Source organism: Coregonus lavaretus (genome assembly GCF_964263955.1).
Source record: "Coregonus lavaretus genome assembly, chromosome: 35".
Lineage (NCBI taxonomy): Eukaryota > Metazoa > Chordata > Actinopteri > Salmoniformes > Salmonidae > Coregonus > Coregonus lavaretus.
In genome coordinates, this window is record NC_140022.1 from 1,112,669 (window position 1) to 1,128,310 (window position 15,642).

The 15,642-nt window shown below is 48.4% G+C and overlaps 2 protein-coding genes across 4 annotated transcripts in view; one reads left to right on the forward strand and one right to left on the reverse strand.

The window, feature by feature from the left end:
* Window positions 1–872, reverse strand: part of tmco3 (transmembrane and coiled-coil domains 3) — a gene marked incomplete at its 5' end in the record, with an annotated part of 14,555 nt that extends 13,683 nt beyond the window's left edge. The window contains 3 exons of the mRNA XM_084152711.1: window positions 1–186; window positions 590–669; window positions 808–872. The exon at window positions 1–186 is cut by the window's left edge and continues 92 nt beyond it. Coding sequence (XP_084008837.1) covers window positions 1–186; window positions 590–669; window positions 808–872 — 331 coding nt within the window. The remainder of the gene's footprint in view (window positions 187–589; window positions 670–807) is intronic.
* A 505-nt stretch (window positions 873–1,377) lies between these two features.
* On the forward strand, window positions 1,378–14,620 carry LOC311109740 (DCN1-like protein 2). Of its 3 annotated transcripts, none has more exons than XM_084152713.1 (7): window positions 1,378–1,450; window positions 3,392–3,608; window positions 6,103–6,271; window positions 6,486–6,616; window positions 10,747–10,829; window positions 11,518–11,614; window positions 11,988–14,620. In XM_084152713.1, exons 2-7 carry the CDS (start codon window positions 3,434–3,436, stop codon window positions 12,065–12,067), a joined length of 735 nt encoding a protein of 244 aa, XP_084008839.1. In that variant the 5' UTR covers window positions 1,378–1,450; window positions 3,392–3,433; the 3' UTR covers window positions 12,068–14,620. The 3 variants fall into 3 exon arrangements, with proteins under 3 accessions (XP_084008839.1, XP_084008838.1, XP_084008840.1); XM_084152712.1 differs by lacking the exon at window positions 1,378–1,450 and adding an exon at window positions 2,043–2,282; XM_084152714.1 differs by lacking the exon at window positions 1,378–1,450 and adding an exon at window positions 2,266–2,286.
* The last annotated feature ends 1,022 nt before the right edge of the window (window positions 14,621–15,642 follow it).

Genomic DNA, 15,642 nt, shown 5'->3' on the forward strand with positions numbered 1-15,642 from the left:
GGATGAGGCTGCCCAGGCGCCGGCAGTTATCAGACACCCAGCTCCAAGCGTGCTTGGCCACAGCACTCCTGCCCCGATGCAGCTTGATGGCATGCTGAGCTACCTGCTCCTGCTGCAGCGCCCCTACAAGGCCAAGGCACAGCACTGCACACACAACCCGCATCCAACCTACTTCTGCTGCTGCCCCTTCAGAGAAAGAGGGAGGGAGGGAGGGAGGGAGGGAGGGAGGGAGGGAGAGAGAGAAGGGGATATGGTGAGAGAAGAAAAGCTATGAGCAGGAATGGAGAGAACAAAGTGAGAAAACAAAGACTAGGGACAGAGAGAGAGAGAGAGAGAGAGAGAGAGAGAGAGAGAGAGAGAGAGAGAGAGAGAGAGAGAGAGAGAGAGAGAGAGAGAGAGAGAGAGAGGCTGGTGGCAGACAGGAGAAGAGAAAGGCTACGATAATGTGTATCTCTGCTAAAGCTTCCTCTGACAAAGTTAAACAAACCTACACAGACTGTATGAATGTTTCCCTGCCAGTGGAATCACCAGAGAGGTTAGTGCCATAGACAGGATGGGGTGGGGCCCATACCTGCTCAGGAACAATTACCTGATGAAGCACACCTGTATCCAGTGACCTGTATCCTTCTAGAACATATCACCCTCACCACACACAGTTGACAGCCCGAGCTAGTTCCGGGAAGAAGCAAGTCACCGTCACACTGAGTCAAAAATAAAATGTAGGCCAAAGACTGCAGAAATTGTTTACCTATGGCTTGGATTGTAAAGAGAAATCAAAGTGTATACTTTATACTAGCAGCACAGTACCTTTGTGTACATGGGTCAGGGTTAGTTATGTTTATATTCCAGACCCCTCCTACGTCCCTCCTCATGGGCAGCTCAGGGTTAAATCAGCTACTCTACTCCTACTGCTGACCTGTGTTGATCAATGAGACCACTGTTCATAAGGGTGTACACACACAAGCTATAGTTACAGAATACAATGAAAACCATCTGTAACAACACCAAAATTGCCAACAAGTATTTTGCATTAGCTGTGCGGTAACATTACACATTCATATGATGTACAGAGATCATTCATTCAGTGGAGAGAAAAAAGGTTGTAATTACAGCTGACAGTGATCTGATCATGGACTTAAATGTTGATTTGCATATTCAGCAGGTATGCCATCTATTTTATGCTTAAATTCGTGGAAAATAAAATAGGTAAAATGTTAGATAGCTACCTACTAGCTAGTGTGCTACGTCGTCCTCTCTCAGACCTGAACTCCACAGTAAATGAGCGAAAACAATCGTGCTCTTGTAATGCCACCCCTCCCCAATCGCCACATAGCTCTAGCCAACGTTGAGCCCTAGAGCAGGCATTCAACTACACACAGGGCGACAAACTTAATGCATTTCTAAGACCCCTACGGTTGACTGCAACAAACGGCCTAGCTACGTCTGTCAGGTAGGCATTTGAGTCAAATGTATTGTTCAATATTGCGCTATTGCTCTTTATAAATGGCATTTGCGTGCCCGATGTTTTAGCAAGGTTAGCTATGAATGTTGAAAGCTGTCAAACCAGCTTGCGCCTACTAGGTTAGCTTGTTGGCTAATGTTAACTAACTAACGTTAGGTTGGTACGGCTCCGAACTTTTCAAACTTCTTGAACATTGACAGAAAGCTCCTCAAAATATGAGAATTTGAAGTCAAATTTCTCGTAACAAATCTGCAACATTTTAATCAAGTTGTTTGTGGTGAATTAGATTTGTGATAGCGTAATAAAATGTTAAATTGTAGTTATTTTTCACTTAACTTCCGAAACAAATCACAACGATTGGTTGGATATCTGCGCAGATATCTGGGATATGTAGTTGTATCAAGTGCCGTTTTTCACAAGTAACTGCCCTTCTTGGAAAAAGCTCGACAGTTGGAAAGTTGTTTGACTGCTCTATTTAGCTGCTGGACTAGCTCCAAAGACCATGAACATAAACTCATCACAGCTAGTCAACAGCATTGTGCAAGTACATTTTTACCTGCAATGAATCACATTATTTTAAATTAACATTTTATGCAAATGTTTATTATGCATACAATGTCATCATTATACATGTACAGTGTTATTTGGTTCAGAAGTGCACTAAACAAGGCCACAACTTCACCACGAGCACTGATTATCCCAAGAACTACAAGTCCCAGTGTAGACCCTCAAACTTTCCCGTGCGGTAGCGCTGTCCTCCCGCGCAGGCGTACAAGGGGCATTGGGATATCAAGTTGGCCAAACAGAGGGTGATAAAATGGTAGGTAAGATCAAAATGATAAACCTAAACTTGTGAATAAACCCATGGGACAAAGTGTATAGCTGGAAATGTTTTGGGGGGCTCGCTATGAAGGCTCCCTATAACGGGAAACGGGTGTCCTCTGGCAGTGTCGCATTGCCAATGTGTCGTTCACTGTTGCAATTTATGTGGGAAATGGAAGGTCAGTTGTTGTTATTGTGAGAGCGGACAACCGCACTTGCGGCACGTACCTTTTCCCCTGGTTGGTATGTCGCCTATGCGTTGGAACAGAGAGGGGCTGTCCGTGCGCGCTGGCTTGGGAACTGGGTCGCGGGAGAGGGCGCTGCCAATGCCCGCTACCATCGGGCGGGTCCTGAGCGAGAAGATAGGGTCAGATCTGCAACACGGGCAGTTCTCTTCTCACGATTATAGCCATCTCGCACTGCACCGACCTAGCCACTGTTCAGATTCGAAGGGGCTCCGTGGTTGTGTGCCAACCCTCCCGTTGTTTACAGGAGCAAAACGTTTGTTGTTTTTTCACACGGTGCGTTGCTCACGGTGATGAGTGATGTAATGACTGTTGCCAGTGTGTGTTATTGATCCCGTTCCGTTATCTGTCCCGACGACCGTTTAGATCATTGCGGAATGTTTACATCAAGATGTATTTCCCAACACAGATGTATTTCCCGTTTCTAACGGATTATCCCTCAGGCTCCCATCAATGCCATATGATTCTATATAGATGTACAATGTTTTGGGGAGTGCATGCTGTGAAGAAAGTAAAGTTTACAGTCAAAAGGATGGGTTGAACAGAACACCAGTGCTGCCATTGACTGGCAGGACTCCAACAACCCTCTCTGTCTAAGGATGCTGTTCTGTAGAGAGAAATACAAATCGGAGAGAAATGGAACTGTTCTCCAACAGATAGTTACCGACTGTAGACTAGGTAGTGGGGAATATATCTGTCATGTTTCTGGTGCACCTGACCCGATGGCCTTAGCAGGTGATCTGAAGAGCAGTCTGCCAGAGGTCAGAGGTGAGGGATAACCTGCCTGTCTTTGTAGTGGCTGTATATATGTGTGTGCGTGTGTGAACCTGTCTATCTCAACTGGGTCTGTCCTCTCTGGCAGCATAAGCTGAAGTCGTCTCAAAAGGACAAGGTTCGTCAGTTCATGACCTTTACTCAGTCTGGGGAGAGGACAGCTGTGTACTGCCTGACCCAGAATGACTGGAAACTAGAGGTGGCCACAGACAACTACTTCCAGAACCCCGACCTCTACTATAAAGAATCCATGAAAACCTCTGTGGACCGCAAGAAGCTAGAACAGCTCTACAACCGATACAAAGGTAAGAGGAAGAGGGGAGGGGAGAGGGAGGGTGTAGTGGTGAGAGGAGGAGGGGAGAGGGGGTGTAGTGGTGAGAGGGGAGAGGGAGGGTGTAGTGGTGAGAGGGAGGGTGTAGTGGTGAGAGGGGAGAGGGGAGAGGGAGGGTGTAGTGGGGAGAGGGGAGAGGGAGGGTGTAGTGGTGAGAGGGGAGAGGGAGGGTGTAGTGGTGAGAGGGAGGGTGTAGTGGTGAGAGGGGAGAGGGGAGAGGGAGGGTGTAGTGGGGAGAGGGGAGAGGGAGGGTGTAGTGGTGAGAGGGGAGAGGGGGGGTGTAGTGGTGAGAGGGGAGAGGGGAGAGGGAGGGTGTAGTGGGGAGAGGGGAGAGGGAGGGTGTAGTGGTGAGAGGGGAGAGGGGGGGTGTAGTGGTGAGAGGGGAGAGGGGAGAGGGAGGGTGTAGTGGTGAGAGGGGAGAGGGGAGAGGGAGGGTGTAGTGGTGAGAGGGGAGAGGGGAGAGGGAGGGTGTAGTGGTGAGAGGGGAGAGGGGAGAGGGAGGGTGTAGTGGTGAGAGGGGAGAGGGGAGAGGGAGGGTGTAGTGGTGAGAGGGGAGAGGGGAGAGGGAGGGTGTAGTGGTGAGAGGGGAGAGGGGAGAGGGAGGGTGTAGTGGTGAGAGGGGAGAGGGGAGAGGGAGGGTGTAGTGGTGAGAGGGGAGAGGGGAGAGGGAGGGTGTAGTGGGGAGAGGGGAGAGGGAGGGTGTAGTGGTGAGAGGGGAGAGGGGAGAGGGAGGGTGTAGTGGTGAGAGGGGAGAGGGGAGAGGGAGGGTGTAGTGGTGAGAGGGGAGAGGGGAGAGGGAGGGTGTAGTGGTGAGAGGGGAGAGGGGAGAGGGAGGGTGTAGTGGTGAGAGGGGAGAGGGAGGGTGTAGTGGTGAGAGGGGAGAGGGAGGGTGTAGTGGTGAGAGGGGAGAGGGGGGGTGTAGTGGTGAGAGGGGAGAGGGGAGAGGGAGGGTGTAGTGGTGAGAGGGGAGAGGGGAGAGGGAGGGTGTAGTGGTGAGAGGGGAGAGGGGAGAGGGAGGGTGTAGTGGTGAGAGGGGAGAGGGGAGAGGGAGGGTGTAGTGGTGAGAGGGGAGAGGGGAGAGGGAGGGTGTAGTGGGGAGAGGGGAGAGGGAGGGTGTAGTGGTGAGAGGGGAGAGGGAGGGTGTAGTGGTGAGAGGGGAGAGGGAGGGTGTAGTGGTGAGGGGGGAGAGGGAGGGTGTGGTGGTGAGAGGAGAGGGGAGGGTGTAGTGGTGAGAGGGGAGAGGGGGGGTGTAGTGGTGAGAGGGGAGAGGGGAGAGGGAGGGTGTAGTGGTGAGAGGGGAGAGGGGAGAGGGAGGGTGTAGTGGTGAGAGGGGAGAGGGGAGAGGGAGGGTGTAGTGGTGAGAGGGGAGAGGGGAGAGGGAGGGTGTAGTGGTGAGAGGGGAGAGGGGAGAGGGAGGGTGTAGTGGTGAGAGGGGAGAGGGAGGGTGTAGTGGTGAGAGGGGAGAGGGGAGAGGGAGGGTGTAGTGGTGAGAGGGGAGAGGGGGGGTGTAGTGGTGAGGGGAGAGAGGGAGGGTGTAGTGGTGAGGGGGGAGAGGGAGGGTGTGGTGGTGAGAGGGGAGAGGGAGGGTGTAGTGGTGAGGGGGAGGGTGTAGTGGTGAGGGGGAGGGTGTAGTGGTGAGGGGGAGGGTGTAGTGGTGAGGGGGAGGGTGTAGTGGTGAGGGGGGGTGTAGTGGTGAGAGGGGAGAGGGGAGAGGGAGGGTGTAGTGGTGAGGGGGGGTGTAGTGGTGAGAGGGGAGAGGGGAGAGGGAGGGTGTAGTGGTGAGAGGAGGGGGGGAGAGGGGGTGTAGTGGTGAGAGGAGAGGGGATGGGAGAGGAGGAGAGGGGTTGTAGTGGTGAGAGGAGAGGTGGAGGGGGGGTGTAGTGGTGAGAGGAGAGGGGATGGGAGAGGAGGAGGGGGGGTGTAGTGGTGAGAGGAGGTGTAGTGGTGAGAGGGGATGGGAGAGGAGTAGAGGGGGTGTAGTGGTGGGAGGAAGAGGGGATGGGAGAGGAGGGGGAGGAGGGTGTAGTGGTGAGAGGAGAGGGGATGGGAGAGGAGGAGAGGGGTTGTAGTGGTGAGAGGAGGAGATGGGGTGTAGTGGTGAGAGGAAGAGGGGAGGGGAGAGGAGGAGGAGGGTGTAGTGGTGAGAGGAGAGGGGATGGGAGAGGGGGTGTAGTGGTGAGAGGAGAGGAGAGGGGATGGGAGAGGAGGAGATGGGGTGTAGTGGTGAGAGGAAGAGGGGAGGGGAGAGGGGGTGTAGTGGGGAGAGGAAGAGGGGAGGGGAGGTGGAGAGGTGTGTGTGTGTTAGGATTAGGTGTGTACTGTGCTCCATGGGTGGCTGGTGGGTGTATATGAAGAATGAAGGAAACATTTAATGAAGTGTGTGTATTGTATCAGTGTATTGTATCAGTGTAATGTATCAGCTCTGAGTTGTAGTCCTATTTAATTATTGTTGTTGTGTTCCTCTCCAGACCCCCAGGATGAGAATAAGATCGGTATCGACGGGATCCAGCAGTTCTGTGATGACCTCACCCTGGACCCGGCCAGTAGGAGTGTTCTGGTGGTGGCCTGGAAGTTCCGTGCCGCCACGCAGTGTGAGTTCAGCAGGAAGGAGTTCCTCGACGGCATGGCCGAGCTGGGGTGAGCTAGCTTCCTGTGATGTCATCTTTCTGCGCCACGCAGTTGTGTTCACTGTTCAGTAGGAACCATTTTTGAGAAACGTTTTGAAATGGAAAATGAAAGCAAGTGTTATTGAACAACTAAACATTTTGAAACGGAGGTCAGGCAGGTACTAGCTGGACTTGTCCAATAAGAAGGCTCCTGTGTGTGTGTGTGTGTGTGTGTGTCCTCCTAGCTGTGACAGTCCAGAGAAGCTGAAGGCTCTGCTCCCCAGACTAGAACAGGAACTCAAAGACACGGCCAAGTTTAAAGACTTCTACCAGTTCACCTTCAACTTCGCCAAGAACCCCGGACAGAAGGGACTAGGTAAGCATTTTCCATAGCTTTCTTGAAAAATGCTCTGAAAGTGGGGAAAAATAGGTTTTGGTAAATATTGTATCCAGATGGAGAGGTTTAGGCAAACCCTGGTTGGTCCAGCACTGTGTTTGAGGAGAAGGGTTTTCACCCTGGTGTAGTTTTCCTAACCCTGGCGTTGAATTCCTCCGTGGGAACATTGGTAGACAGCTATGGTGGTTTGGCATCAGCAGTGTAATGTAGTTCTGTCTCAGTCAGGACCAACCAGGCACCAAAGGGAGGAATGGGTTTCAGATGGAAAACTATGAATTGTCCTATCAGGTAAGTAAAGAGCTCCCCCTTCACAACACAGCCTCTAGTTTGGCTACTACTGCTCTATGAACCCTGCTGAGGAGAGGGCCTTGAGTCTGATAGCTAGTGTGTTGTTACTGTGTAATAACAGGTTTACAGATAGATCACTTATCACGCTAAACAGAGATCAGGGTGCGTCTCAAATGGAAGCCCATTCCCTAGATAGTCACTACTTTTGACCGGAGCCCTATGGGCCCAGTAGGGCACTATTTAGGTTATAGGGTACCATTTGATACTCAACCCAGGGGATTCCCTGGATGGGACAACTTTGTTCTGGTTGTTGTTCCTGCTGGTCTGTTCTGTGTTGTTATGACGACCAGAGTGGGTGACCCAGCTAAGTTCCTGGAACAACAGTAGCGCCCATTGTCAAAACTCAACTGGCTGTGATGCCTCTCTCTCTCTGTAACTCTCTGTCTGACACTGTAATGTCACTAGGGCTGTGATGCCTCTCTCTCTCTGTAACTCTCTGTCTGACACTGTAATGTCACTAGGGCTGTGATGCCTCTCTCTCTGTAACTCTCTGCCTGACACTGTAATGTCACTAGGGCTGTGATGCCTCTCTCTCTCTGTAACTCTCTGTCTGACACTGTAATGTCACTAGGGCTGTGATGCCTCTCTCTCTCTGTAACTCTCTGCCTGACACTGTAATGTCACTAGGGCTGTGATGCCTCTCTCTCTCTGTAACTCTCTGTCTGACACTGTAATGTCACTAGGGCTGTGACGATACCAGTATCGCAATATTTTCCATGGCTAAAATGAAAACAGGAAGCAGACTAAACTCTTTGGTCCTTTAAAAACCTGCTGTATGGAAGATATTGTGTTCTATAGCTTGGAATATAAAGACATGTGACTGGATGACAACATCCGTTTGGGCTGTTTTCCTGAAGAAGTGAAATCCGCTTCCTGTTTTATTTCCTTGCCACGATACTAACGACTATGAGGAGACTGGTATTGTCCCGGCCACTAGATGCCACCCCCTCAATCTCTTTCTCTGTCTCTCACTCACTCACACACTAACTCCAAGGTCAGCAGTTATGTTATCAAACTATTCAGACTCTATGGAAACACAGAAATACATCATACTTGCATGTCCTGTGTGTTTGACTGAAATGCTGAATAAGTACTGTTGTTGTTGTAGCCAACTTGCCATGCCCATTGATGATGATGTTATGAACCCCTCTGCTCTCTGTGTCAGACCTGGAGATGGCTGTAGTCTACTGATGATGTAATTAACCCCTCTGCTCTCTGTGTCAGACCTGGAGATGGCTGTAGTCTACTGATGATGTTATTAACCCCTCTGCTCTCTGTGTCAGACCTGGAGATGGCTGTAGTCTACTGCTGATGTAATTAACCCCTCTGCTCTCTGTGTCAGACCTGGAGATGGCTGTAGTCTACTGATGATGTTATTAACCCCTCTGCTCTCTGTGTCAGACCTGGAGATGGCTGTAGTCTACTGATGATGTTATTAACCCCTCTGCTCTCTGTGTCAGACCTGGAGATGGCTGTAGTCTACTGATGATGTTATGAACCCCTCTGCTCTCTGTGTCAGACCTGGAGATGGCTGTAGTCTACTGATGATGTTATTAACCCCTCTGCTCTCTGTGTCAGACCTGGAGATGGCTGTAGTCTACTGATGATGTTATGAACCCCTCTGCTCTCTGTGTCAGACCTGGAGATGGCTGTAGTCTACTGATGATGTTATTAACCCCTCTGCTCTCTGTGTCAGACCTGGAGATGGCTGTAGTCTACTGATGATGTTATTAACCCCTCTGCTCTCTGTGTCAGACCTGGAGATGGCTGTAGTCTACTGATGATGTTATTAACCCCTCTGCTCTCTGTGTCAGACCTGGAGATGGCTGTAGTCTACTGATGATGTTATTAACCCCTCTGCTCTCTGTGTCAGACCTGGAGATGGCTGTAGTCTACTGATGATGTTATTAACCCCTCTGCTCTCTGTGTCAGACCTGGAGATGGCTGTAGTCTACTGATGATGTTATTAACCCCTCTGCTCTCTGTGTCAGACCTGGAGATGGCTGTAGTCTACTGATGATGTTATTAACCCCTCTGCTCTCTGTGTCAGACCTGGAGATGGCTGTAGTCTACTGATGATGTTATTAACCCCTCTGCTCTCTGTGTCAGACCTGGAGATGGCTGTAGTCTACTGATGATGTTATTAACCCCTCTGCTCTCTGTGTCAGACCTGGAGATGGCTGTAGTCTACTGATGATGTTATTAACCCCTCTGCTCTCTGTGTCAGACCTGGAGATGGCTGTAGTCTACTGATGATGTTATTAACCCCTCTGCTCTCTGTGTCAGACCTGGAGATGGCTGTAGTCTACTGATGATGTTATTAACCCCTCTGCTCTCTGTGTCAGACCTGGAGATGGCTGTAGTCTACTGATGATGTTATTAACCCCTCTGCTCTCTGTGTCAGACCTGGAGATGGCTGTAGTCTACTGATGATGTAATTAACCCCTCTGCTCTCTGTGTCAGACCTGGAGATGGCTGTAGTCTACTGATGATGTTATTAACCCCTCTGCTCTCTGTGTCAGACCTGGAGATGGCTGTAGTCTACTGATGATGTTATTAACCCCTCTGCTCTCTGTGTCAGACCTGGAGATGGCTGTAGTCTACTGATGATGTTATTAACCCCTCTGCTCTCTGTGTCAGACCTGGAGATGGCTGTAGTCTACTGATGATGTTATTAACCCCTCTGCTCTCTGTGTCAGACCTGGAGATGGCTGTAGTCTACTGATGATGTTATTAACCCCTCTGCTCTCTGTGTCAGACCTGGAGATGGCTGTAGTCTACTGATGATGTAATTAACCCCTCTGCTCTCTGTGTCAGACCTGGAGATGGCTGTAGTCTACTGATGATGTTATTAACCCCTCTGCTCTCTGTGTCAGACCTGGAGATGGCTGTAGTCTACTGATGATGTTATTAACCCCTCTGCTCTCTGTGTCAGACCTGGAGATGGCTGTAGTCTACTGATGATGTTATTAACCCCTCTGCTCTCTGTGTCAGACCTGGAGATGGCTGTAGTCTACTGATGATGTTATTAACCCCTCTGCTCTCTGTGTCAGACCTGGAGATGGCTGTAGTCTACTGATGATGTTATTAACCCCTCTGCTCTCTGTGTCAGACCTGGAGATGGCTGTAGTCTACTGATGATGTAATTAACCCCTCTGCTCTCTGTGTCAGACCTGGAGATGGCTGTAGTCTACTGATGATGTTATTAACCCCTCTGCTCTCTGTGTCAGACCTGGAGATGGCTGTAGTCTACTGATGATGTTATTAACCCCTCTGCTCTCTGTGTCAGACCTGGAGATGGCTGTAGTCTACTGATGATGTTATTAACCCCTCTGCTCTCTGTGTCAGACCTGGAGATGGCTGTAGTCTACTGATGATGTTATGAACCCCTCTGCTCTCTGTGTCAGACCTGGAGATGGCTGTAGTCTACTGATGATGTAATTAACCCCTCTGCTCTCTGTGTCAGACCTGGAGATGGCTGTAGTCTACTGATGATGTTATTAACCCCTCTGCTCTCTGTGTCAGACCTGGAGATGGCTGTAGTCTACTGATGATGTTATTAACCCCTCTGCTCTCTGTGTCAGACCTGGAGATGGCTGTAGTCTACTGATGATGTTATTAACCCCTCTGCTCTCTGTGTCAGACCTGGAGATGGCTGTAGTCTACTGATGATGTAATTAACCCCTCTGCTCTCTGTGTCAGACCTGGAGATGGCTGTAGTCTACTGATGATGTAATTAACCCCTCTGCTCTCTGTGTCAGACCTGGATATGGCTGTAGCCTACTGGAACCTGGTTCTAACAGGTCGATTCAAGTTCCTGGACCTCTGGAACAGGTTTCTATTGGTGAGTGGAGCCGATGCAAGTGTGTATTAATGGCTATTTCCATTAACTATGTTGGACCTAGGTGTTTCATTCATGTATTGATAGTCTCTGATGATGTCATCTATCTGTGTGATTAATGCAGGAGCATCATAATATCTGATGATGTCATCTATCTGTGTGATTAATGCAGGAGCATCATAATCTCTGATGATGTCATCTATCTGTGTGATTAATGCAGGAGCATCATAATCTCTGATGATGTCATCCATCTGTGTGATTAATGCAGGAGCATCATAATCTCTGATGATGTCATCTATCTGTGTGATTAATGCAGGAGCATCATAATCTCTGATGATGTCATCTATCTGTGTGATTAATGCAGGAGCATCATAATCTCTGATGATGTCATCTATCTGTGTGATTAATTCAGGAGCATCATAATCTCATCTATATGTGTGATTAATGCAGGAGCATCATAATCTCTGATGATGTCATCTATCTGTGTGATTAGATGCAGGAGCATCGTAATCTCTGATGATGTCATCTGTCTGTGTGATTAATGCAGGAGCATCATAATCTCTGATGATGTCATCTGTCTGTGTGATTAATGCAGGAGCATCATAATCTCTGATGATGTCATCTATCTGTGTGATTAATGCAGGAGCATCATAATCTCTGATGATGTCATCTATCTGTGTGATTAATGCAGGAGCATCATAAGCGGTCGATCCCCAAAGACACGTGGAACCTCCTACTGGACTTTGGCAACATGATCGCAGACGACATGTCCAACTACGACGAGGAAGGTGAGATATAACCACCTATTATGAATGGGTCCCAAATGGCACCCTTTTCCTGTGCACTACTTTTGACCAGGCCCATAGTGCACTATATACGGATTAGGGTGCCATTTGAAACGCAGCCAAAGATTTCTGTAGGACCAATAAAACATACACTGGCCCACACCCTGCCCACCCTAAGCTTAGATCCAGGATCAGATTCCTCTACCCCAAATCCAACCATAACCACTAGAAGTATGACTAAGATCTGACCTGGAGTCAGCAGTTGGGGATTGGGACTTGACTTCTACCTACTACCACGCAGCTCAATCACTATCAAAATATTTCTGCCAATCACTAACCATGCAGCTAATCATGTGACCCTTTTCTGTCCACTCAGGAGCTTGGCCTGTCCTCATAGATGACTTTGTGGAATTTGCCCGGCCAATCGTGACAGGGGGCAAGCGTAAAACCATATAGGCCATACCCAGTTCCCAGCAGGGGCTGAGGATTTTTATACACACGAGCCAAAAAGAGACTTCTACAAGACTGTCCAAGGTTGTGAGACTTAGCTGCCAATCAGGGGCCGGGGAGCGACAGACAGCCAATCAGAGAGAAGGAAAACAACAGGAAGAGGAGTTATCTTTTTCTTTGTTTTGGGACTGAGTCACTACGGGAGGCGGGCTGTCAGCGGGGGGTGGGATCTGTGGGCGGAGCTATGAGCTCTGCTCCCATTGGCTGGCTGGATCAGACTGAGCGGCCAGGGACTACAGTACCCGTACACCACACCAGACACCATCAGATCAGTGGGCTTGTCTATAGATTCTAGAACTGGTGCTCTGGCCCCACCCCCCTACCTGTAGCCCCCCGGCCCCGCCCCCTCCTTACTAAAGAACGACCAGGGAGAGCAAACAGAACAGCAGAGAGAGACGGAAGGTTTGCTCTCTGCAGCAGACGCAGACAGAAGGGTGTGATATTTGATCCAGTGGAGGCTGCTGAGGGGAGGACGGCTCATAATAATGGCTGGAACAGAGTGAATGGAATGGCATCAAACCATGTGTTTGATGTATTTCAACCATTCCACTGATTCTGCTCCAGCATTACCACGAGCCCGTCCTCCCCAATGAGGGTGCCACCAGCCTCCTGTGATCTGATCTCACAGTAGTAAGACGTGTCCTCTCTGCCGGCCCATGATGGATGGACTAGGACACTTAGAGGTTCTGCATGTTTCTCTAGTTGAGCATTAAGCGGCAGCGTGGACGGAAGAAGAACAACTACGTTTTTATTATTATCATTGAGCTTCTTCTCATCTAATCAGAGGTGAGGGGTGTGGTCATCATCCAATGTTCTCATCCAATCCAACGTCAGTGTAACGTTCTGCTTCCATTTCAATCTAACATGTAAAAGTTCTGTCACTTTTCTTGTTATTATGTGAGGTTCAGGGCCTGTGTCCATAAAGAGTCTCAGAGTAGGAGTGCTGATCTAGGACCAGTTTAGCCTTTTAGATCATAATGAGTAAGATTACATGAACAGGGAGGACCTGATCCCAGATCAGCACGACTACTCTGAGACGCTTCATGAATACAGGCCCAGATCCACTGTGGTATTCAGATAGAAGTGGACGGACCGACCGACAGAGCAGCATGCTTTTAGAGCTCAACACCAGCAGAAACACTATAGCTACAGTTGGAACATACTGTATCCATAGTATTCATGTATAGATCTAGAATTTTAGAATAATGAATACGATATAAAGAAGACATGAAGACATTTATAATCATGAGATGGAGGAAGAGGTATTTGAAATGCGTACGAGGTCCTCAGATTTCTAGGCTGTGTCCCAAATGGCACCCTATTTCCTATATATTACTGGTCAAAAGTAGTGCACTATATAGGGAACAGGTTTACCATTTGGGACGCACAATGTCTCCGAGCTTTCTGTCTGATTTTAGTTAGTTTGTTTTGGGGTGTAACTGTTCACATCACCAGAGACCGGCTCCTTGACTGTTGGTCTATCATATCCTTATCCAGGGGCTAACTTCTCTTTTCCAACAAGTTAGTTCTTTTATTTTCCGAAGCAGCACACAACAAGGTGAATTCATGGATCATATTCAGTCTGCAGCACTGTACATCGTTCATAGTTGAATCTATGGATCATATTCAGTCTGCAGCACTGTACATCGTTCATAGTTGAATCTATGGATCATATTCAGTCTGCAGCACTGTACATCGTTCATAGTTGAATCTATGGATCATATTCAGTCTGCAGCACTGTACATCGTTCATAGTTGAATCTATGGATCATATTCAGTCTGCAGCACTGTACATCGTTCATAGTTGAATCTATGGATCATATTCAGTCTGCAGCACTGTACATCGTTTTTAAACTGTTTCAGTTGTTAGTATTGTTTTGGTTGGTCATCATGAGTCACTGCTAGCCAGCCCAGTGAAGTGAAGGTTACAGTGTGTCATCAGACCAGACTGAGACCCATGTCTACTAGCTACTTCTCTCAGACACACACACACACACACACACACACACACACACACACACACACACACACACACACACACACACACACACAGAACATCTCAGTAACAGACGTATCCCCTGACACAGCAGGCTGCAGGTAATAGTTCCCCTTCATTCTCTGGAAATGTTCCTGAGATTTTGGGCTGCACCTCGGCTATGTCCCAAATGGCACCCTAAAGTTGTGCACTATGTAGGGAATAGGGTGCCATTTGGGACGCATGTCTAAGTTATGCTAGTTATGCCACGTGTTCTTAGACAATTGCACTCAAATATGGGGAAAGTAATAAAAACATATTCTGTTCAACGGTGACATGTAATGACAGGAGAAGACTGAGACTATGGAAGAGTTTCTCCTCTGAACTTCCTACACAACGAACGCGGTACACTAAGGTACGCGCTGAGAGAGCTGTCCAGTGTGTTGACTGTCTGTGCGTTAGTCATATTCAGCTCATCACGTCAGTATTTTTTCCACTGAGAGAAAATAAAAATGATTTAAAACATTTGTGAACTTTCTGCTGTGGAGACATTATACAATACTTTGTTTTGGCAAAGGAAGGTCACGTCAATAAAGCATGTTGTTTTTAACCAAATGGAATGAGAGACTTTGTATCCATCTGTTTTGTTCAAGGTTTTTTTTTGCCCCACACATACAGTGGGGAAAAAAAGTATTTAGTCAACCACCAATTGTGCAAGTTCTCCCACTTAAAAAGATGAGAGAGGCCTGTAATTTTCATCATAGGTACACGTCAACTATGATAGACAAAATTAGAAAAATAAATCCAGAAAATCACATTGTAAGATTTATTTATGAATTTATTTGCAAATTATGGTGGAAAATAAGTATTTGGTCAATAACAAAAGTTTCTCAATACTTTGTTATATACCCTTTGTTGGCAATGACACAGGTCAAACGTTTTCTGTAAGTCTTCATAAGGTTTTCACACACTGTTGCTGGTATTTTGGCCGATTCCTCCATGCAGATCTCCTCTAGAGCAGTGATGTTTTGGGGCTGTCGCTGGGCAACACAGACTTTCAACTCCCTCCAAAGATTTTCTATGGGGTTGAGATCTGGAGACTGGCTAGGCCACTCCAGGACCTTGAAATGCTTCTTACGAAGCCACTCCTTCGTTGCCCGGGCGGTGTGTTTGGGATCATTGTCATGCTGAAAGACCCAGCCACGCTTCATCTTCAATGCCCTTGCTGATGGAAGGAGGTTTTCACTCAAAATCTCACGATACATGGCCCCATTCATTCTTTCCTTTACACGGATCAGTCGTCCTGGTCCCTTTGCAGAAAAACATCCCAAAGCATGATGTTTCCACCCCCATGCTTCACAGTAGGTATGGTGTTCTTTGGATGCAACTCAGCATTCTTTGTCCTCCAAACACGACGAGTTGAGTTTTTACCAAAAAGTTCTATTTTGGTTTCATCTGACATTCTCCCAATCCTCTTCTGGATCATCCAAATGCACTCTAGCAAACTTCAGACGGGCCTGGACATGTACTGGCTTAAGCAGGGGGAC